Source organism: Molossus molossus, unplaced genomic scaffold (assembly GCF_014108415.1).
Source record: "Molossus molossus isolate mMolMol1 unplaced genomic scaffold, mMolMol1.p scaffold_m16_p_12, whole genome shotgun sequence".
Lineage (NCBI taxonomy): Eukaryota > Metazoa > Chordata > Mammalia > Chiroptera > Molossidae > Molossus > Molossus molossus.
In genome coordinates, this window is record NW_023425347.1 from 87,815,466 (window position 1) to 87,839,563 (window position 24,098).

The 24,098-nt window shown below is 55.5% G+C and overlaps 1 protein-coding gene across 1 annotated transcript in view; it reads left to right on the plus strand.

Annotated features, from left to right (window-relative positions):
- The first annotated feature begins 4,743 nt into the window (after positions 1–4,743).
- Positions 4,744–24,098, plus strand: part of RUNX3 (RUNX family transcription factor 3) — a 58,566-nt gene continuing 39,211 nt past the window's right edge. The window contains exons 1-2 of the mRNA XM_036257076.1: positions 4,744–4,867; positions 5,045–5,190. Coding sequence (XP_036112969.1) covers positions 5,133–5,190 — 58 coding nt within the window. The 5' untranslated portion in view covers positions 4,744–4,867; positions 5,045–5,132. The remainder of the gene's footprint in view (positions 4,868–5,044; positions 5,191–24,098) is intronic.

Here is a 24,098-nt window from a genome sequence, read left to right on the forward strand (position 1 = left end):
GCAACCAAAAAGCAGCAAAAGAGCCTACCTGGGCCAAGTGCCCTCCTGTTCCCTGCCCGGGTCCCCTCCCCCCACACATCCTGGAGGAAGAGAAGCTTTGATTGTCCCCACCTTGCAGGTGAGTGCAGTGAGGTCTGCTAGGCCTACACAGGTAGGGAGCCCCAAAGCTGGGAGCCGAACCTGGCGCACCCACCTCCAAGGCTCAGCTCCTCGGGTTCCAGGAGGAGAAAAGGGAAATCGAGGGGTGCCCTGAGACAGCGGGGTGTGGCGGCCGCAGACCAGCAGTTGAATCTCCTTCCTCACCATGTGACTGTGAGGACCTCCCCTCTGTGAACCTCAGTTTCCCCAGCTGTAAAAGGGGGAGAGCCTTGTCTGCCGTGTCCCCCTGGTTTGCTCTGTGTCGTGGTCGTGCGTGGGGGGGTGCGCGGGGCCTGACTCTCAGCAGTGGGAAAGCCGGGAGAGGTAGCGTGCCCACTTGCAGGGAGCTGGGTGGCACCCACCTGTGCTCTCCTCCCGGGCTGGCCACCCTCCTCCGAGGCTCCACAGCAACTCTGTCTTTTGAACAGAAGACTTAAGGCTAAGCCCATATTTGGATTTATGTGTCCAAACCCAAATGTGACTAATGATGGAATTTCAAGCAGAGGAAAGGCCAGGAGTGGAGCTACTGGGCTCCTGGTGAGGCAGCTCTGCGGTCAGAGCTGTCAGCAGACTGTCCTCAGTGAGATGCGTGTGATTCGGCTGCAGAGGGAAAGCAGCCAGGCCAGCCAAGGAGGGTCCCAGCGAAGGGGCGAGGCAGCAAGGTGGAGGAGGGGAGCCTGGTTCTGAAGGGGGCACCATGAGCAGTTTTAACCAAACAACAGGAAAGAGAGAGCCTGGGGGTGGGGATCGGAGCGAAGCCCAGGAAGCAGGCAGAGGCCAGAGTGGGTTTGAATCCTGTTTCCTCCACCAGCAAACTGGGTGATCTTGAGCGGGTCCCTTCGCCTCTCCGACTGCCCTGGAAACTGGCAGGAAGACCACTTAGCAGGCCCCTCACTGGGATCCACACCTTCTGCTCCCACCAGCTCCCTGCGCTGTCAACTTGCCAAACCTGTTTATGCCCGGTTGGTTTTCACGGTCACAGAACTTCTTTGGATATTATGCCAGTCCGGACCAGCTTCCCCGCAGGTTCTCTCTGCCCCAACCCCCCGTTGGGCTCTATAAGTCAAGAGTCTGATTCCACTAAGTCAGCTGGTTCCAGCTCCATTTGACGGAGGGGAGGCACGAGGAGAGATTGAAGGCAGAGAGACGCCCCTTTACTCTGCTAGGGGTGTCTCCACAGGGACTGAGTCTCCTCTGTTCTCCAGCCAATGCTAGACTTCTACCACCTCCTTCTTCCGCTGGGGAGCCCTGGAAACATCACTTCTCCTTGCGCCCCTCTTGCCAAAGGGTGGCAGTGACATTCGGCTCCTCACCATCTTTGGGGGGAAGAGCGCCTCCATCAGCCCTGAATTCCCTTCCCCTGGTTTCCAATACTCAAAGCGGTTTCTCTTTTCCTGATTGGCCCCTCACTGATGGCGATGCTACATTATCGATGACATGATGCAAAACCAGTCTGTCTCTAAGAAAACTAGCTTGAATACCTTGGAAAGACTCAATAAAAGCAGGTTACTAAAAAATAAATTGAATTGAGTATGGGTGGGACATTGTAAAAGATCGGGGGCCATAGTAAAACCCACATGCTACTGGACACTGATTATTTCATACGCATCCTCACATTCACGACCACTTGAAAGAAGCCAGAACTGAAAAATGTGGGAGATGCCCTCTGGGTGGGTCTAAGCCCGAAGGACACCAGGAAGGCCACTGAAGGCACGTTTATAAGTTTAAAGTTAAAATTAAAAGTTTAAGGAACATCAATACTATTTTTTTTTTTTATGATTCTCCTTTTCAACCAGATTTTTGGATTAACCTAATCTAATTGGTTCAGATATCTCTATGGTACCAGATATTTTTTCCGATGGCAATCCAGAGGAAGCCCAGCTGCCCGCCGTCGCCAAGAGAACGCTCAGCCAGAAGCTGAAGGAAAGGCAGAGGCTGGGAACGGGCACTCCAGGGTGCCACACTCACAGCGTTTTCTCACTTAACCCTCTGTGTGATTTTGGAAGGTGGGTACGGCAGCCCGCCCCATCTCCCAAGCCTCTGTCAGAAGCAGATTCAGAATAACGCCTTTTGCCCACAATCTCCCAACTCATAAGTGCCAAAGTCAGGCTTCCGGAATGTTCTTTCTGCTTCCCCAGGCAGGCCACAGGGGTTTGTTTAAAGTCTGGCACATGCTTCTGAGGGGGCACGTGGAAAGGATGAGCCCCTTAGGGGAGGATGAAACCTGGCACCCAGGACACATTTGCTGCCTTGCCCAGGAATACACTAAACCACCACTGGGCAGATGTGCCCCTGGGCCCGACACAGCCCTCCCATTCCCGGGCCTGGACTCAGTTTCCCAGGGAGGGAGAGTCCCTCAGGGCAACCAAGTTACAAGTGTTATGGGGGGCCCACTCTTACGTGTGGAAAAAACAGCGAAGTGCGTAGGGTGGTATGGTAGAAAGTGGAGGTGGTGTCGGTGAAGTGGAAAGAACTCCTGGGCTGGGAAGTAGGGCCCGAGTTCCACTGACTCACTGTGAGCTGGGGGAGTCTGCCCCCCTGGGGGCCTCAGTTTCTGCTTCTGTTATATGGGGTCTTCCCAGCTGTGTCCGTCTTTGATCTAGTCCACAACATGGCAGACTCCAAACGCTCCAAATTTACCCAGGAGGCAGAGGCCTCCTGGCAGATTCCGTCTGTGCCACTGAGCCCACAGCCCAGCCCAGGCTGGACCAGCTGGGGGCTCGTGTCCGCCTACGTGCTGCGATGGTTCCTCACCTGTGCTTACTCATAACAGAGCCCAAACGACGTCACTGGGACTCAGGCAAGGAAACCAGCGCTTACGGTGTCCTCGCCCAGTTGCCTGTCTCTCCAAGAAATGTGTTATCCTCCTTTCACAGGGAAGGAAACTGAGGCCCAGAGAAAGGAAGTGACTTGCCCCCATGGTCGTGCAGCTGGGACTCAGCAGAGCCGGGACTGGAATCTAGAAATGTGACTCCAGAGCCCTGTGGTTTTCACCATAAACTTGCTTCCTCCCTGGGCAAGTTAGAACCCCACCACCACCGGCTCACCGCGCAGCGACAGGAGACCGAGCCTTCATGGAGCTCCATATACGGCACAGAGAGCGACTGCCCAAGGGTGTCCTCAGTGTTGCTGTGGGCAGAAAGGAGTCTCTGCGGGACCTTGGACAAGCCCCTCTGCCTCCCGGAAGGCCCTCCCGCTCTGTGCTGGCCTTCAGACACCATCATGGGCCTGAGGCTGGTGCGGGGGCCTGGTCCCAAGTGTGGGCTCCCTGGAGAGGTCAGGGGGCAGGGCCAGGCTGCTGAGGGTTTGCTGAAGTCTCAGGACTTGGCTTAGAGCCCTCTAAGGGTGCTGTGGTCACGGCTGATGCCGGAGCTGGTGAGTCAGATGGGCATTCCAGTCCCACTCAGAGCTCTGTGGCCTTGCACAGTTGACTTCAACATCCTGGGCCTCGATGGTCTGGCCTATGAAATGGGAGAATAGAGCATGCAAGGGAAATAGTGCAAGCCACCACCCTCCCCCGTGCCTGAACGAGCTTCTGGGAACATGAAGTGTAGGGTTGACTCATCTTCCATGTCTTGTGTACTTTTGAATCCCTCTGAGCCCCATACCCTCTGGGATGGGACAGACTCAAAAAGGGACTGACAAAGGCACATGGAGGGCACAGCATGAGCAAGGCCTGGAGGCAGGAAAGCCCAGGCACGTTGGGCTAGAGCAGGGGACCCAGAGGGGGATGCACAGGTGAGCAAGATGAGCAAAAGGCCTTAATGACAAGCTCGGCCTCAGAGCCCCAGCTCTGCGGAGCCCTTGGCACCGTGCTGCTGGCTTTCACAAGGAAGCCCTTCTGGGTGGCTAGGCCTCGGTGAGGCGTGAGCTGGAGATGCTGCTTCATGTGTTTCCCATTTGTACTTAATCCCAGCTCCCATAAAACCCCCCTGAAGTGCCACCCAGCCACACGTGCGTGGACGCCTCTCTCGGCAACAGGGGTGAGGACAATGGCGGTGTCGGCACAGCCAGGAGTGGGAGGCGCAGAGAGAAGCCCTCTGCCCGCTGGTGGGCCCAGGCTCCCCGTGCCCGGTGAGGTCCCTGCAGAGCTCCTAGACCGCCCGGGCCAACGCTGGCCTTAATTACAAAGGAGTCTCCCACAGGATCCAAACCACCGCCCCAGCCACCCCCATTCCAACTGCTTTCAGTTCTGTTTCTGGGCCGCGTGCTGAGGCCAGCCCCACAAATAAAAGCCATCGCTTTTTTCTCTCTTTCTGTTTTTTTTCCAGAAAGAGAGAAAGGAGCCACAAGATCCTCTAAGAGACCGTGACATCACGGCCCAGGTGACCGCTGCACAGCCAATGGGCCAAGGCCGCGAGCTGGCTTCTTGCATCCTGTGAGCTGAGGTTGGGTTGACACTGTGAAGGCCTGGTCCCTCAACCACAGAACCACAAGGCCAGGCCCTCCGCTGCCTGCAGGGCCCTGCGCGGGCGCTGGTTGGCTCCCGGTCCTCCCCACCCCCGGGCCACCCTTGCACCCTCCGGAGCCTGGCTCTGCCGGGGGCGAGCCTCATTCATTCATTCCCGTGGCGCTGATGCTGGTCTGGCTTTGCGCTCACTGCCCCGCGAGCTCTTCCGCCCTGGCTGCCGAAGGCCCCTTCCCGCCATCTAATGATACACTCTGCATACGCTTCTGTTGAAAATTTGTGGCTAGACATTCCTGTGGGACCGAGAATCCAAATTCTTGGGTACAAACAGAAACTTACTTTCCTTGGGGATTTTTTTTCTCTCTCGCTCACACACACACTCTCGCGTTCTTTCCTTTTTTCTTTTTTGTAGCAGTGGGGGTGGGGGGAGAGACAAAACAAAACACACAAAAAAACAAACAAAAAGCAACACCACCACCACCCCTTTATTTTCAAAAGTAGCTAGGAAAAAATAAAACAACAGCCAACCAAATCAATCCCAACCCACCCCTGAAGGGCCGAGTGCTCGCCTTCCTCAGAGCAGGGCATGGCATCAAACAGCATCTTCGATTCCTTCCCGACCTACACGCCGACCTTCATCCGCGGTGAGTAACTATCGCCCAGGGCCCTGGGCTGGTCCTTTGGGTGGGGAGCGGCGGCCAGGCCCCGGGTCACGTCCCTCCACCGACTCTCCTGGCTGCCTTCAAGCTCACAGCCTGTCTCCCTAAATCCGCTGGCCTCTGAAAGCCTGAGGTGGGAAGAGGGCTTGGTGGCCTCCGTGGTCTCCTGGAGCAAAGTGGACTTTTATCCTCAGCTGGTGGGGACAGTTAGTGGTGGGGACAATAGGTACCGTAAGACCTCAAGACCTCAAAGAACAGGTCTTGGAGGGTCCTGGGGTACAGAGGATTTGGGGGGTGTCCCTGTCACCCGTGGCTTCCTGCGTCACTAACAGGCTCCTGGGTCCTGCAGCCACAGCTCCTGGCCCTCCCGGAGCGCCTGGACCCTCCACCTGGCTCAGGCAGACACAGACTCAAGGAGACACTTAGTTCTCCCTGGGCCCGGCCAGCTGCTGAGGGCCGTGGGGCGGCCGAGAGCCAGGCCACCCCTGCCTGAGACCCTCCTGGGGACCTTGCCCATGTCCCCCGATGACCTGGGGTGAGGCCAGCAGCGAGAGGAGGAGGAGGCTTTTATTGAGAACGTGTGTAGCTCTCGGTACTGAAACTGGACGGCATGGGGGGGAGCAGGCCTTGGGAAGGTTTGCAAACTCGGTTATAGAGGACAAGAAAGGGTTCCTGGGCAGCGTTTGCCTCCATTCATGGCCTAAAGAGACCCAGAGGTGTGGCTTGAGTGGATCAACAAAGGATAGGGGTCCGGACCCCCAACTTAGAACCTCCGATTGAGGCTGGAACTCGGGGGGGGGGGCTTTCCTTGACTCTTTCTGGTCTGTGGGGCTGATGTGCCGTGACCTCAGACACTCCCGACCGCCTGCCTCCCCCTTTCCCAGCCAGGAGCCCAGATGGGCCTGAGGCACCTGGGATTGGGGGTCAAGAGTCCCTGAGCTGGAGTCTCAACTCCGGGGCTGCCTTGCTGAGTGCCCTGGTCAAGTTGCTTGGCCTCTCTGTGCCACAGACAGAGGCCCTGGCTGTGACATGCTGACGGTCCGAGGCTGGGCATGGGCTGTGTGTGAAGGCAGTGCCTCTGGCTGGACATGGACACAGCTGCCTCCCCAAGTAGAGGGGCTGAGGAGACTCCAGAGCTCCAGGGTTTGGGGGCTGGTGTTGCTGTTACCCAGCTGAGATGCTCAAGTCCGTCGGACTAGCCGTCTGCCCTTCTGCCCGTCTGCCTGCCCTGCAGCTGGCTCTGGTGGGACTGAGGCATATTTGGGTGCTTATTGCCCAAAGGGCTTGCCTGATGGCGGGCGGTGCCTCCTCCCTGGAGAAAAGCTGGGGCAGGCTGCAGACGGGGACCGAGGGGGACCGGAGGACCTGCCATCCCTGCAGCGGGGACACTCCCACCAAACCTGGCTGTCGCTGGTGACAGCAGCAGCCCCAGCCCAGGAGCCAAGAGCCGTGGGCTCTTTCCTTTAAGCCGCTCCTATTATAACGCTGCTCCTTTGTAGTCCTCGGAGCTAATTAAAGGCAGTTCTGTGGCAAGAAAATAAGAGTTTATAAAAACCATTTGCTGGGTCTTTGCAATCTGTATTTCCCCCTCCATGAGCAAAATGAAGAAACGTAGAGTTTAAAACCAAGGAACACTGCGAGCCGGGGCTGACCCACCTAGGATGGGCTCCTGACGCTCTGTAGCCCAGGAGATGCAGACGGCGGTAGGAAGGGAGGAGACAGCTGGAGGACGGTGGCCCACTGTGCGCCCAGGGACAGGAAGCCACTGGGCAGAGCAGGCTGATCCCCGGTGGATGGGGACACTGATGTGCCTTGTGGGCCTGGGGTCTGGGGTCTCAGGCTTTCCCTGCAATTCCACGGAGAAGTTCTGTCCACCCTGTTGGTACCCTCCCTCCTGCCCAAGTCTGTTCTCCGTGCTCCGCTTACAGTCCCTTCAGGCGCTCTGTCTCCTGGATTCTGTCTCCGGAGGCTCACAGGGCTGTTGCTGCCCATTCAGTGCCCACAGAGATCCAAGCCCTGGTCCTGCCGAGCTCAGCTCCGTGCTGTCCCACACAGGGTCCTTAACCCTTCTGCTCCACGGACCTTTCTGGAGTCTCGGGAAATCTACGGACTCCTCAGAATTGCATTTTTAAATGCATAAAACCACATTCGTAGGATGACACAGAAAACCAAATCTTTGGGAATGTAGTTAGCAAACTGTACGAGAGCAAGGCTGTGAAGCTGTGGCCATGTGACCCTTCGGTAACAGTGATGAAAGGTCTCAGCAGCTCCAGCAATCGCCGCGACACAGTGGGGTTGGGCGATGAGCACACCCAGTATTTCAAGATCATCTTGACAAGTCCAGTGAGACTGGACAATATCTGTGATTTCCACGGTGACAAAGTCCGTGGGAAAAGGTGCTCATTTCAGTGAGTGGTCAGTGAAAGGAAAGACGTCTTTGTGTTTCCTGCCCAAGTGCACAGACCCCCTGAATTCTATATGAGCAGAAACTCCAGCAGGAGGTGATGGAGCCAATGAGTCTGGGACATCACCACCCCTGGAGAGCTTTTAAACACCTGGGTTCCCAATTCCCACCTCTGACTGTGGAATCAGAATCTCTTGAGTGGGCGCCTGGGACTTTTGAAAGTCCCCTTAAGGTGATTCTGACACACAGCCTGACCAGGAACCCTGTACTCTGCCTGGCTCTGCCACCCATGTGCCGTGTGACTCCATCTGAGTCACTTGACATCTCTGGGTGACCATTCTTTCATAGGTAAAAGGGGAACAGTGAGTTGGATTTGATGCCCAGCCCCCAGTGTGGCCTTCTCTATCTTCATGCCCCGACCCACCCATCCAGGGTGGTTGCCAGCACCAGCACCAAGCTACCTGTGTCCCCACAGACCAAAGGGAGGTGGCTGCCCTTTTGTTTGCACTGGCAAAGGCAGGGGATGCTGAAGCACCTTACCCATTCCCCTGCCTTAGGGCATCCACACCCACCTAGTGACAAGGGGCCTGCTCAGGCGACTCTCGGAAGCAGTAAGGCAGAACCCTGGATCCCCTGAAGAGTCTGACTCCTTGTGAGTAACATCCGACAACTGCCCCCACCACGCCTCTTCTAGGTTTCTCTGACTCAGAGAGCAGGGAGCATTCATTTTGAGCCAAGGACCAGCACTCCCTCAGTTCATTGTGGAGAAGAGGTTCGGGAAGAGGGCAGAGAGGCACGTGAGTCCACCCTGCAGGAGAGGGCGAGGAGGAGAGCGGGAGAGAGCAACGCTTTCCCCCCAGGGCTGGCAGACAGGTGGCAGAGTTGCAGACACTGAGGTGGAGGCCTCTGGGGAGCTGCTTGGCCCTCAACCCTTCATCCTCCTCCCATCTCTGCTCCTAGGATGCTCCCAGGCCGGACGAGGGATACCCGTTCCTCTCTTTGACAAATGGGGAAGCTGAGGCCTAATGGCTGTGACTTGGCCATACGGGGTGACTGTGGGCAGGTCCCCTCCTCTCTTTGGGCCTTGGCTTCCCCTTCTGACAAATGTAGGCAATGGCCTTAGGATGCCTGAAGGCTCACCCACAGCTCCGGCAAGGGCTAGCACCTCTATCCTAAAGCCCCATGAGGTCCTCTCTGCATCCTCAGGGGCGACCTCTCACAGCAGGTCCCCATCACAGCACCCCTAAACTCACCCCATGGGCAGAAGTGCTCCCCCAGGACAGGGAGCCAGAGAAAATGGCCCTCAACTACGACATGCAGGATGTAGAAGAAACTGGAGAGGCCGTGGCTTTCATTTGTTCATTCATTCTTCGGAAGCGTATCAAGGAGCAGAGTGGAGAGACCCCGCCTTGGGCCCTGGAATCAGATTCTCCGGGTTCAGGTCTCGACTCTGCCTTTTACTAGCTGTGTAGCCTGGGGCAAGTTACTTCACCTCTCTGTTTCTCTGTTTCTCCATCTGTGAAATGGGGCTGATGATTATCCCCCTCATGGAGCTCTGGGGAGGATGAGGAGCAGGCTGCCTGGCACAGTCAGTGCTCAGTCAGTGTTTCCAGTACTACGAGCCCGGCCTTGTGCTGGGGCTCGGGTACTAGGGTGATTGACGAGGTCAGCTCCCTGCCCTTGAAGAGCTCACGGGCTGGTGTGGAAAGAGACGGGTAAACTGAAAACTGCACTGGGGTGTAATATATGTTATGGGGGGCACTGGGGCTGGAGATCAAAGATGAGTACAAACCCACCTCAGGGCAGAGAAGCATCTCCCTGGAGAAGGGACACCCCGGAATCTAGCAGGGTGAGGAGGTGACCGTGGGGATGTCCCAGGCAGAGGAATGGCCGGGGCAAAGGTGTGGAAGGAGCAAAGAGCAGGACGATCGTGGGCGCCCCTGGGACGGCTGGAGGGCGCACACGGCGGGGTGCTGGGAGACCACCAGGCCGGCTCCGCTGCTGGCCAAGGTTCTCTGAGCGGCGGGAGCTCCTCCCCGAAGGTGCCTGGGAGAAATGGAAATGGCCTCCGAGGTGAGGAGGCCTCTGTGGAGGCCGGGTGGGCACAATGACCCTGGGCAGTCTCACTGGGATGGTCTGACTCAGAGGTCACTGGACAGGAAGGAAGCTGCCCAGACCAGAGCGGGGTCACTGTCCTTCCCTGAACTCTGGGCAGTGGCCAATAGCAGGGGACTCTCTGGGTTCTAACACTGCAAGTCTCGAGTCCCAGGCACCCCAGGATGGCTGGTCACCCTGAGTAGTGCGCCCATGGCGGCCACCCCCACCCCACCAACCCCGGGAGATTCATGGACTGACCACCAGCCATCCCGCCACCACTATGGCGCTCGCCTGGCGCCACCTCTGCCGGGCCCCTTTGATGGCAGCTCCTAAGGCCTCCCTGCACACATCCGTCTCCCCAGACCACCCTGCCTGTCCAAAGTGCCCCCCAGGCTGGAAGGAGCCCCCCACCGGCCACAGGGTCTGGGCGGGCCTGAGCGGGCCCCACACAGTGGGACTGTGTGTCCAGGCCTCACCGCGCCCACTACGGCCAGCGGCCCCACTGGTCACATAGAGGGCCCATTGACAGTGCGGCCTTGAGGTGGCCGCATCAAAGCTGAGGCTTTCTCAGTTACCTGAGGGGGTGGGGAGCTACCCGAGGGGAGGGGGGCCGGGAGATGGATGCCCCTGAGCAACTGGGCCTGAAAACCTGATCTTCCAGAAGGCTCTGAGTGGCAGGAAGATAGCACCGTCCCCCGACTCCAGCCAGTCCAGACTCCTCCATTGATGGGGTAACGGAGGCCTGGGCTCAGGGTTCAGTGGGGCAGCGAAACGCCAGCTCCTGGAGATGCCTCCTCGGCAGACCCTTCCTCAAATCCACCACCCGGAGTGGGTGAAGAATCTCACCCCATCTCCAAGACTGAACTCAGCCCTTCTGCCCAGAGTCTTCCCGGGAGCACCTGTGGCCACCAGGGAGCCTGGCATTCTCTGAACTTCCTGTCCCCGGCCAGCCTGGGGCTCAGCCAGTCGTTCCCACCTTAGTGCTGAGTGCCTGTCTCCCTCGGTGCAGATGCGGGGGCTGGAGGGCCGGCTTTAGCCAGTGGATTTGGAAGTCAGGCCTCCATCACCGGCCTTGAAACAGCGCCTCCTGGAGGAAGCACCTGGCACAGCGGGGTTAGGAACCCAGGGCCTGGGGCTGGGAGTGGGACTCAGTCACACCGTGAACAGTCACAGGAATCAGGAACTGTGAGCAAATTCAGGAGAGGCTCTGAGTTCCAAACAGGGGTTGAATTGGGCAGCAGGAAAACTGACTTTTCTCAGCTACCTGGGCACCGACCCTCTGCTTTGCACATGGTTGAGGAATCAGACCGGATTTAAGCTGTTTATACTGGGGTGACCCAACGGGTTAATTCGCCTCTTTGAGTCTGTTTCCTCCTCTAAGATGAGGCTAGGAGCACGGACCTCACAGGCTGGTTGGACAGAGTGAGGGGACCGGCCCTGCAGCCCTGCACACTGTCCCGGTGAGCCCTGAGCACATGCAGCCTCCTTGGGCCCTCGGCCTGCCTCCGGTTTGATCACTTGCCACTTGGCAGATGCTCCCTCTCCGACACTGACCCCCTGGTGGGCACAGGGGACACTCTAGGGGGACTGTCAGTGCCCTTGTCAATAGCTTCCAAGATGGGGGGAAGCAGAGGTGCTTTTTGGGGAGGAGACCCAGGCCTCACCACTTTCTCGCTGTGTGGCCTTGGACCAAGTGCTTCCCTTCTCTGAGCTCAGTTTTCTCATCTGTTTAATGGGGAGAACAAACAGTACCCCCGTCGAGACCTGTTGGGTGGATTTAATGTGATAATGTACATTACGTGCTTCTTACAGGGCCTGGGGCAGAGGCAAGCCCTCCAGAAATGCTATATTCACTATGTAATAAATACTATGTTACGTTCTTCCTCCTCCTGGGCTGAAGAGGCTCTCTGACTGAGCGGAACGGGGAAGGTGAGAGACCTGCCCCTCTGGGGCGCCTTCCCAGGCCCTCCCTGCTCCTGTCCAGGCCTGCGAGCGCTCACCCTGCCCTCACACCCGCACCTCCACTGGTCAGAGGGCGGCCCCAGGGAGCAGGAGCCCGTTTCTTGCCAAGTGGAGGGAGGGAGGGAGGGAGGGTGAATGAATAAATGAACGAACAAATGACTGGCCAGCCCCAGAGGTTTCCAGCTTCTCCCTTCACTTCCCCTTCGCCGTCTGGCTTGTTCTTTGAAACGCTTGCTGGTGACGCCTGAGCTCTCAAGTCCAGTCGTCCAATCCGAGCAGCGGCGTGAAGGTTTAGGTTCCTCTTTGGGGTTTTCCTTTGCGTCTGGGAAAAGTGTTTTTGGCAAAAGGTTCAGACTTACATGTGGGCGGAAAAGGCAGACGCCATAACTTATGATTTGCAGAGGTGACCAAAGTCTGCCCCCCTCAAAACATCCTTCACTGTGACACAGTGACTAAAATGCCACCATGAGCACTCGGCCCCTTTGGGCTGGCGCATTGCCCATCTGGGCTTTACAAATACAGGCCCGTTCTAGTCATGGGCACCTCCTGTCTCCCAGTCCACCTTTGTTAAGAGAGGAAAGGTGACTGGTGTTAAGTGAAGAAAGACTTGGACACTCAAATGGACAAGAGGGTGAGATGACAAGGGTAAAAGAGGGCCATGCCCCCTCCCCCAAACTCAACTTGCCTGGGTGCTCGGTGATGGAGGACCAACACTCCACAGCCCCAAGGAGTGCCCCCTCCCTGAGGGTTTTCCTTCAGCCCTCCCTCAGTGAGCTGAAGTTATGATCCTGCCCACAGAGAGCAGGGGCAGAGGGCTAGACTCTCCCCACCCACAAAGAAAGCAGGAACAGTAGGCTAGACCTTCCCCACCCATGGAGAAAGCAGGGGCAGAAGGCTAGACCTTCCCCACCCATGGAGAAAGTGGGACAGAAGGCTAGACCTTCCCCACCATGGAGAAAGTGGGGGAAGAAGGCTAGACCTTCCCCACCATGGAGAAAGCAGGGGCAGAAGGCTAGACCTTCCCCACCCATGGAGAAAGTGGGACAGAAGGCTAGACCTTCCCCACCATGGAGAAAGTGGGGGAAGAAGGCTAGACCTTCCCCACCCATGGAGAAAGCAGGGGCAGAAGGCTAGACCTTCCCCACCATGGAGAAAGCGGGGGCAGAAGGCTAGACCTTCCCCATCCATGGAGAAAGCAGGGGCAGAAGGCTAGACCTTCCCCATCCATGGAGAAAGTGGGGGCAGAAGGCTAGACCTTCCCCATCCATGGAGAAAGTGGGGGCAGAAGGCTAGACCTTCCCCATCCATGGAGAAAGTGGGGGCAGAAGGCTAGACCTTCCTCACCATGGAGAAAGCGGGAGCAGAAGGCTAGACCTTCCCCATCCATGGAGAAAGCAGGGGCAGAAGGCTAGACCTTCCCCACCCATGGAGAAAGCAGGGGCAGAAGGCTAGACCTTCCCCACCATGGAGAAAGCAGGGACAGAAGGCTAGACCTTCCCCATCCATGGAGAAAGTGGGGGCAGAAGGCTAGACCTTCCCCATCCATGGAGAAAGTGGGACAGAAGGCTAGACCTTCCCCATCCATGGAGAAAGTGGGACAGAAGGCTAGACCTTCCCCACCATGGAGAAAGTGGGGGCAGAAGGCTAGACCTTCCCCATCCATGGAGAAAGTGGGACAGAAGGCTAGACCTGCTGACACTCCTCCCACAGCTCTGCGCACCCTCTGTGCACATCTTAGGAAGATGTGTCAAGTCCAGAATGGTTGGAGTAAGGGCCCCATGTTAGGGGTAGTGGGAGCCCCAGAGGAGAGCCCAGCCCTCCTCCACAAGCACCCATATCCCTTCCCAAGGGACAAAGACCAAGTCTACCTTAGAAAAAATATTGGAAGGAAAACACTAAAATGCCACAGCTAATGTGCACATTACACTAATACCTTATTTCTAATTCTTCTGGTGATTGTGTATTTTCCAAACCTTTAAACACTGAACATGTATGACTTGTAGATTTAGGGAGAAAACGGTTTTATTTTTCAAAGAAAGAAAGAGGAAGAGGCAGCCCCACCCTCCCAGGAGCAGGTGAGCAGGGCCTCCCTCTGGCCAGACTGCAGCCGGGAGGGGCCTGTTCCTGCCGGGCCAAGGCCCTGCTGGCCACCCCTCCTCTCTCTTCCTCTTCCCAGGTCGTGTGTCTGCCATCTTACCCCCTGGCCCGGCCCTGCCAGGCTGTGGAGCAAGGCTTTGCCCTGAGCTGGGCGGAGCCCCGCATACAGCTGGTGCTCAGGAAATGCTTGGGGCTTGCATTGTGGTCTGAATCTGGAGACAGTCTCCCCGGAAAGGGCTGGTCTCCTTGGATTCTCGCATTCTCAGGGTCTGGGATGTGATAGGGGCCAGTTGGTGCAGCTGATCATTCAACAGACCTGTGTTGAGCACCACACCACGAACTGTTCTACACACTGGGGATTCGGGAGCAAACAAAACCCACAGAGGGCTGCCCTCCAGGAACTGGCGTCCTGGCGACGTGGAAAGAGTCCACCTCAGGAGAGCACCCTGGTGAGAGGCCAGCACCCCCCCACTTCCCGCCCGTGTCCTGCCTATCGAAGTCGATCTCAGCCTTCTGGAACTTCAAATGCCTCCACTGCAGATGAGACTCAGAGTAACGAGGTGACCTGCTGAAACGAATATTTAAGAAGAGAAAAGGCAACGAGGGAGGAAGGGAGGAAGGAACCGCATTGCCTCCTGCAGTTCAGGCCCTTCCCAAATACTGTCGGAAGGCTTCCCAGACAGGGTGGATCCTGACATGGGTCTGGAAGAGGTGTCTGAGAAGGAAGGAACATAGGTGGTCCCGGCAAAGTGAATGGCGTGGCAGAGGGATGGAAGAGGGTGGGAGGAGGTGGGCAGGCCTGGAGGCTGGGCACAGTCTCCAAGACAGTCAGTGTCCAGGCAGGATCCGAGCTGGGCTGCAATGTGGGGCAGAGACTCCCATGATGCACTGGGCTGCTCTCTGAAATAGGCCAGTGCAGACGTGCGCCTCGAATGCGTGTGCGTGTGTGACGAGACCACAGGGACCTCCTGCACCCGCTCTCTAGACATGTCTGAGCAGCCGAAGCACAATGTTCTCGGCAGGTAGAGCGCTCCAGGAAGGAGCGCGTCTGTGGTCTGACAAGGACAAGGCTTGGCAGCTCAGAACAGCCAAAAGGAGGCCTAAGACGGGGATGATCCCAGGACCAGTGCCCGTGTGCAGTGCAAAAGGCAAATGTAGGGCCCTGTGTTCAGAAAGCATCAAGAATTTCAGGATGGTGGCTGCAGAACATGAAGTCAAGCATGGGGCTCTTAGCAAAGGACCCCGTGTGACTGCTCGGCCTGTGCTCAGGAAGCAGTCCCGCCGACGACAGCCCTGGGCTGGAGGGGCCCTGGGCCTGCAGACGTGCAAGTCTGCCTTTCTTTCTTCGCTCTTCATTTATTGACTTGTTCGGGCTCCCACTCTTTATGAGTCCTCAATTTGAAAAATAGTAATAGTAACTTAAGCCTCGGGCGACATCATACCTTGAAGATTTAGAAAAGCAAGAACATTAGGGGAAAAGTGAATCCATGACAGCACACCACACCTGCATTTATGTTGTAGCACCCCAAGGGACCCGGACCATTTAAAATTAAAGTCTGTTATCTCAACCCAGGGGAAACCGCTATCATTGGGTGTGTTTCCTTCCAGACTGTTTTTCTGAGTCTCTTCCCTCCATGGGTGAGGCCAGACAGAGACGTATGACATATGCAGGAACCTCATGGAGAATATTAATCATTGTCGCACATATATGTCAGTGTCTAGGAAGAGTCTAGAGCAGCATCGTCCCACTGTGATGATGGCAACATTGTGTCCAGCCCACCTGCGTGGTGGGAATACTCAGTCCTGGCACAACGGAGGGACTGCTGGTTTCATTTTAAATATTTTAGTTGAAATTGCCGCGTGTGGCTCACTGCCACCTCGTCGGACCACACAGATCTGGAAAAGTACTTGTCCACCTGTTAACCTGGGTTACCTCTTGGGGTGAGATTATGGAGTTGCTCATTTTCCAACTCAAAATGTTTGAAAAGTCATATATACAATAAGAACAGATGCCTTTAGTAATCAGAAGAAAGCTACTGAAGATTTTAAGTTTTTAACACAATGTTATCAGGAGAAAAAAACTTTAGGTTTTTTTAAAAGCATGTCACCAGGAAGCAGTGATCCGGCAGAATGGGATCTATTTTTATTTTTCCTATTAATGTACAGAAGAAAGAATGTGGGATTTAGAATCAGAATCTGAGTTTGTCTCCCGGATCTGCCACTTACTAGCTGTGTGGCCGCTCCACGAACCTCAATTTCCTCATCTGTAAGATGGGGATATCGACGCAGGTGACCTCCCCAGGCTTCTGCGGGGACTGAATCAGACCATAAAGGTGAGAACGCGGGGGACCCGCTAGGCGATGGGATCACCTTGTTACTGGAGATGGTTTCTGCAGAAGGAACCCCTCATCTCTGTGAAAGGAGGGTCTGCCATTTCCTAGAAACAAGGAAATGAGGGGCACATCTCCCAACGTATGTTCAGCAGATGTTATCAGGTGTTAAGCAAAATTCAGGGGGCTCTGTGACCAAACAAGATTGGGAATGGCTGTATCAAACATTGTTCTACAGGGTGTTTTGCTGCAGAACTTTTCAGAGCCTTTGAAATGCTAATCAACACAGGCTTCTCCCCCTGGGGGGTGGGCTTCGGGAAGACCACTGTGGTAGCAGAGAATAATCTGTCCAAGGATCTAAGAAACTGTACGAGATTTGAGAGGGAAATATCCTGGGTCCTAATACTAAAAGGAAAAGTACAAAATTGGAATTAGTAAATGCGTAATTGCCCAGAAAATATAAATAATGACAACTCAACTCTTAAATAGTTATAATATTAACAGTAAACTCTCACATGGCTCTCACTCATGCCAGGCACGGCCTAAGCGCTTCGTATGTCTTTGAGCATTTCATCCTCACACCCCTATAAGACCGATTGCTATTACCAAGCCCGTTTTATAGCTGAGGAAACTGAAGTCCTGTCCAAGGTCACCTAGGTGGGGTTCGAACCCAGGGAGCCCGGAGCTGGAGCCTGTACCTCACCACAGCGCAGTAGCTAATCGGGTGAATGAGTTGATCGAGGTTTTCCTGGATCAAGGAACATCCCTTGGCTCCTGCTGGCCCCCTCCTGGAAGCAAGGTGGCACTTCCATGAGCCTGGCCAGTCAGAATCTGGCTTCTCACGAGAAAAGTGGGCCAGTAATCACTTGAGGAGCAAGAGAGAGGAGACTTGTACAACACAGTGCATGGTCCACTCAGCAGGCACTTGATGTGTGGTGGTCCTCTCCTTCACCAGAGCATAGCTGGGGAAACTGAGGCACAGAGAGGGGGACATGGTCAGAGCTGGGCAAAATCCCATGGCTGGCCAGGTCCGCAGCAAAGGGCTTCCTTCTTACTGGGCTGGGACCTATGTTATGCTTCTCAGAACAGCACCTTGTTGGAGGCCTTTCTCCCTGGGCTCCTCTCCCTGGGCCCCCCGTCTCCCAGGGGCCCCTCCCGCCTACTGCAGGTTCTGTCTGACCCTGTATTATGCCCCAGGCCTACTGGGCATCCTGCCGAAGTGCCCTGGAGGTCCCCGCTCGGGTCTCCCGTGTGTGAGAGGGACATGCACACAGACAGGTCTCTGCCCCTGCTCATGGACCTCCATGTTTGCCTGCGGGAGGCCATGCCTCTGCCTGGAGTCACCTCTCCAACTGGCTGAGGGCCAGCATCAAGTTGGGCACTTTATATACATCACTGCTCATTCCCACAACCCCATGGTCAGTATTTTTGTCTGTATTTTGCAGAAGAGGAAAGTGAAGCCCAGAGAAGCAAAGCCACTAGCCAAAGTTCACACAGCTTATGAGTGGTGGGGCTGGGGTTCAAATCCAGGCTCTGCTCACCACTGCCACCGGGTCCCCCGTGGCACAGCCCTGTGCACAGAAGGCAGCTCCTGAATACACGTGCGGACGACACGCCGCACCCCTGCAGACTGCAGTGGGTGGCTGACCTCCCGCCTGAGCTGGGTCGCTCCCTCTGGCAGGCCAGCTCCACAGGCTGTTAGCAGGGGTGGTTCCAGGCCTCCAAGCTCAGAAGAGGGCCCCACAGTTGGGTTCGATGCTCTGCAGTTGCTATCTTGAAATTCTTAATATTTCTATTGTTGGACTGGTGTATTTTAAATGAAGTTGGGTGCATTGGTGACCCCACCATGGGCAAGGCCTGAGCATGCGTGCGAGTCTGGGGAGACAGGGGCTTGTGACCCATATGCCAAGTTTTAGCGTGGTGGGAAGCCAGGTGTCTGTGAGGGTGTGCACTCACCCAAGTACCCCCAAATCCAAGGAAGTACGACATACAAAACCCCATGACCGGTCTAGAGGCTGTGGAAGAAAGCGAAACACTTTCCTCCTTTTCCGTCAGAGGCCCATGTTTCCCTTTGGCTCTGGGTGCCGCCAGTTAGGTAGCTGGTCTTGACTGGGGATTGGAGAGAACACACAGGCCCCCAAACACATGGTGCAGGAGGGCGTCCAGATCAGCCCCGCCGTGTTGCTTTGATCCCAGCTGGTGGAGTCACAGTTCCCTAAGGGTCCTGGGGTGTCCAGGGCCTTGTCAGGAAGAGGAGACCCAGTTGAGGACTCGAGGACATGGAAGCCCTCCAGTGGCTGCCCTGAGCTCAGCAATGCTGCCTGGGGCTGCTGGGGGTGTGCAGAGGCTCATTCGGCCAAGTGCAGAGGGGAGCTGAGCTTCTAGCCCACCCTGGTCAGGCAGGCCCGAGGCCACCCCCAGCCCTAGCTCAGCCCCTGCCCCAGGGAGCCCTGGCCCAGAGTAACAGGCCTGAAGTGGTGGTTGGTGGCCTCCCCGCCCCTGTGTACGGTGGACCTGGTGGGGTGGCTTTTAGACACTTCAAGGCTGATGAAAAGCTCATGGAGGGCCCTGCTGAATGGGGAGGTGGGATCACACCTCAACAGCCACACCTGGACTTGGAATCAGGCTGTGATCAAGGTTGGGGCTTGGGTTGTGGCCATCCGGGGGCTGAGACTGGGGGTTTGTCTGTCTTATTTATGGCTGAGTGCTCAGGGCAGAGCTAGATCTGACTCCTTGGAGGTGCCTGGGAAATCCTGAGGGAGGCGTGAATAAGTGAGCACGGTTTGCCCAGGGGTCTGAGACCCGGACCCTGAGAGGAGGTGCACCTTCGGGTTAGTCAGACCTGGGTTTGAATCTTGGCTCTGCCACTTACTGCCCGAGGGAGATCTTTCCCCTCCCCGTTACTGTTTCCTCCTCTGTACAGTTGGGAGAATAACAGTACAGAGAATTAGGTAGGACAATATTTTAGTTCCACCGGCAGCCCTTGTGAAATGCTTAGTATGTGAGAATTAATATTATTCCATTAAGACCCCAAGACCCCCTACCCTTTCAAAGATGCTCACTCTGGCTCTAAGATTTCAGGCTCCAACAATTTTTAAGTGTTTTTCTGTATTTTCCAAGTTTTATTCATCGTGCTCATATTTTTTGTGTCACATGGGCGTGTGTGTGTGTGTGTGTGTGTGAGAGAGAGAGATTCAATTAATGTTATTTATTAACAGTATTGTTTTAAGTAGACAATAAATAAAAGGAGGCAAGTCCAAGTCAGTTCTCCTCAAGCAGTTTCTAGGTTTCCAGCTCCCTAGAGGCCCTCACAGCATTTGGGTCCTTTACCCTCCCAACATTCACCCCCTCCTTGCAAGCACCCCTCTCCCACATGCGCCCCTCCCCCGCATGCACCCCTCTCCCACATGCGCCCCTCCCCCGCATGCACCCCTCTCCCACATGTGCCCCTCCTCTGCATGCACCCCTCTCCCACATGCGCCCCTCCCCTGCATGCACCCCTCTCCCACATGTGCCCCTCCCCTGCATGCACCCCTCTCCCACATGTGCCCCTCCCCCGCATGCACCCCTCTCCCGCATGCACCCCTCTCCCGCATGCACCCCTCCCCCGCATGCACCCCTCTCCCCATGTACCCCTCTCCCGCATGCACCCATCCCCTGCATGCACCCCTCTCCTGCATGTACCCCTCCCCTGCATGCACTCCTCTCCCCATGCACCCCTCTCCCGCATGCACCCATCCTCTGCATGCACCCCTCTCCCGCATGCACCCATCCCCTGTATGCACCCCTCTCCCACATGCACCTATCCCCTGTATGCACCCCTCTCCTGCATGCACCCCTCTCGCACATGCACCACTCCCCTGAATGCACCCCTCTCCTGCATGCACCCCTCTCCCACATGTGCCCCTCCCCATGTGCACTCACTCTAAGGTTAGACCAGCACCAGCAGAGAGGTTCTGGGTAGGAACTGTGGGTCTGATGGGGCCTCTGTCACAAGCTGTGCCAGCTTAGCAACCAAAGTCTGGTCCCGCCCTCACCTGTGCCCACCAACCCCCCATGCTTACCCCACCCCTACCCCACATGGGAGCACACATCCTCACACAGAGTAACACACATCAGAGGCCGCACCCACTGCGACAGACAACCAACTTTTCAGGAACCCCTTGCCTGTGGGGACCAAGGGACACCTGGTGGTGTGGTCTGAGGGAGGCCGCAGTGGGAAGCTGCTTTTCTCTGCCCAGGCTGGTCCCTGCTTCTCAAAAAGTCCCTCCTCTTCCTGAGGTCCCCAGACACTTTCCACTGGTCCCTGTCCATGGGGCTCATGCCCCTGGAGGAAACCCAGGACTGATGGGACAGAGTGGAGGCCCTGCTCAGAAGAGCTTTCCTATCTGGTGGAGGCCACATCACCTGCCGGGGGGGGAACTGAGGCTGGGAGGATCAGGGTCCCCCGAGAAGGTGGAGGCAGAGGAGGTGACCTAGCCCTGGGGAAGTGCATAGAGGGACGGCGGTGAGCAAGGCAGGCTGTTCAGACCTCCCTGGGCTTGTTTCCTCCCCATCAACTTGGGCCAGTTTGGGACAACCAGCCCCAGCAGTCTGGTTGCTGGGAGCTCTGGGAGGCTCCAAGGAGCTCCAGGTGAAGGCCACACAGCTCCTGGCTGGTAGGGGGAAGAGGGTACAAATAAGGAGGGTCCCCAGGGACCTGGGTTAACCCCCTTGAACTCATTTCTGGCTTCTTCTTCCTGTGTGGCTGGTTAAAAAATAGCCTCCCATCTGCAGAGACTGAGGGGCCGGGCTCCATCTGGGGCTGTCAGATCCTCCCAGCACAGCCTGGGACTGAGACCTGCCCACTCCAAACCCCCCAAGACCAGGCTTGGCTGCCTGTGGCGAGGTGGCCTGTCTGGCTGTTCTTTCTCCCTTTGACTCAGCGCTCAGTAGCACCACTGCTCTGCCCAAGCCGCCGCGAGCCCAAGGGCTACCATCTGGGTCCCTGGTCTTTTTTACAGATGGAGAGGGTGCGGCACAGTGACCTCCCAGGACACACGTGGAGTCAGGACAGGGGACAGGATCGGGCCTTGCTTCCCAGTGATGCTAGGACTCTGTCCTCCTGGGTAGCAGCCAGTAGGTGTAGAGGGGCAGGGTCTCTGCACCCCCAGATTACAAGGCCCACGGCTCAGTGGTCTACATGGGCAGAACCAGTGGTCTAAACAGGTGCAGCCCTTGGAGGGCAGGAAAATTAGCCGCACGCCACGTCAGCCCAGCCTAGGGTGGACCCCAGTGCCTGTTTCCCTGCTCTGTGACCTCCGCTAGGCCACTGAGTTCTCAGACCCTCAGTGTTCTCGTCGGTAACTGAGAGACGGTCGGCCTGCTTCCAAGGGCGACTGCGAGGACACGCTGAGAGGCACAGGGCCCGATCGGAGGAGGGCTCGGCAATGAATTAACAAGCGTGGTGTCTACACGGGCCTGAGGTCACGAGCACCCATCCACGGTCATCTCTGAGGCTGTGTTGGATGGAACCGAGTGTCTGAGAAGGACACCATGATCCTGAGGCCATAATGTGAACAAACGGCTGATAAAATGGGTGTTTTCAGCCAAGGTGGAACCAGGGAGGCCTTGGGTGTAAACTGAGCTTTTCTTCAAAGGAGGTCAAATAATTTCCCTGGTTTTCCTGCCCGGCCCAGAAGGCCAAGGCTGCCAGTGGGCTGGAGAGCCCAACAGTGTCCACACTGGGCTCCCCCTTGAACTTGACCTGAGGAAGGGATCAGGGACGTGGCTAGGACGTGCATACCAGGGTGTTCCTAACTGAAATCCAGAAACACTCTACAGGCCAGCCACGAGGGAGCCCCACAGTGGTCCGGCTGGTGTTGGGGGGTCTCCACACCCCTATCCCCGCCGGCACAGGCACTTCCCCCGCCATCAGGAAGAGGATTACATGTTGGGGGGTTTCAAAAGCAGGTTCAAAACAACATGTACTGTATGTCCCCCACATTCTAAAAGGAGGAAGGCAGGGAGGGAGGGAGGAGAGAAAGGAGAGAAGAAATTAAATCTATACGTATAATAAGAACACCAGAAGGCTAAAAACCAAAATGTTAGCAACTATTCTGGGTGGCAGGATTATGGGTGGTTTTAATTTTCTTCTTCATAATTTTATTATTTTTCAATTTTTCTTTAATGAATGCGTATTATTCTTATAATCAGGGGGGAAAATGTGTTTTGTTTTAAGAGATGGAGGGGGTTTAGAGATTGTTCTTCCCCTTTCATAGACTCTAAAACTGAGACCCAGAGTGAGAAAGATGTCCATTCGTTCACTCACTCATTCATTCATTTATTCATCCTCAAATGCTCTGGGAACCCCCGCTAGAGCCAGGCTCAGTTCTAAGTTCTATGGCCAAAGAACTGAAAGTGACCCATGTCTGTTCAGAGGGAGGTCAGTCTTGGGGAGAAAAGGATAGAACAGCAAGTCCTTAACATGCATTCCAACAAGGGGCCATGGGCTAGTAAAGAGAGAGGGGCCCAGTCCTCCTGGGGCGTCAGAGATGGTCTCACAACAAAGGGAAATTAGGACAGGGCTTTGGTGTGCAAGCTGACTTCTGCAGTCAGAGAAGGGGGGGGGGCACCCCTTGCAAAGGCACCACGGGCTGTTAGAGAGAAAGAATCTGCTGTGTGGGGAGGAGTATGTCAGGACGTAAAACTAGAATGTTCTGTGAGCCAGGTTCTTCAAGGGCCTGCCTCTGTCACTTAATGGTTGTGTGGCTCTGAGCAAGTCACTGACCCTCCTGGGTCTCAGTTTCCTCATCTGGAAAGTGGTCTAACGACCCCACTGGGTTCCTGCAAGAACTGCGTGAGTGAATAATTGTAATGCACTCAGAGCAGTGTCTGGCATATAAGAAGGGCTATGAAGCTGTTCACTTTTATTATTTGCTATTATTTACACTTATACCTGCAGGTATTCTGAAAGCCACACAGAGTTTTAAGCTAGAAATTAAGGTTCATTCATTCATTTATTTATTCCATTCATTCAACAAATATTTATTGAGATCCTAGAATGAACCCAAGCACTTTTTCGGAGATAGAGTTGCCAGACAAAATACAAGACACTTAAAATGCTTGGATTTCAGACAAACCACAAATAATTGCAACATTTGGGACAATGTGATTCTAAAAAAGTGTACGCTGGTTATCTGAAATTCAACTTAACTGAGTTTTCTGTATTTTTATTTATTTATTTTCCTGTATTTTTATTTTTAAGAACCTGGCAACTCTATTTGGGAATGCAATATCAAATGAAAAAACCAAAACCCTGCCCTCCTTTTGTGGGGGAAAGATACAACATTCAGAAGTAAAGGTATAATTGCTCAGGCAGCAACAAATGTGTTGGAGAAATACAAATCAGAGAAGAGGGGTGTATTCGTTTTCTGTTGCTGCGATAACCAATCACCACGCTCAATACAACACAATTTATTACCTTACGATTTGGAGGTTCAGAAGTCATAAGTGAGTCTCTTTGGACTAGATCAAGGTGTTGGCAGGGCTGCATTTCTGGAGCTTCTGGGAGGGTCTGTTTCCTCACCTTGTCCAGCTTCTAAAGCCCACCCACTTTCCTAGGTTGGGGGCCGCTTCCTCTGTCTTCACAGCCAGCCACACTGGGTCAAGTTCCTCTCATCTGTCCGGTTCTCCGACTGGTTTTCCATATCACATCTCCCTCTGACTGTCCTGTCTGCCCCCTCTTCCACTGATAAGGACCCTTGTGATATACTGGGCCCACTCGGATAATCCAGAAAAATCTCCCCATCTCAGAGTCCTTAACCTTCACCATATCTGCAAAGTCCCTTTTGCCACGTAAGGTGGCATATTCACGGGTTTCAGGGGTTGGGATGTGGACATCTTTGGGGGTCATTATTCTGCCTAGCACAGAAGCTCACAGAAGGCACCTCCCAGGGGGTACAAGGACCTGAATGAGGTGGGAAGTTGAGCCATGCGGACAGAGTGTGCAGGACAGGATGTGC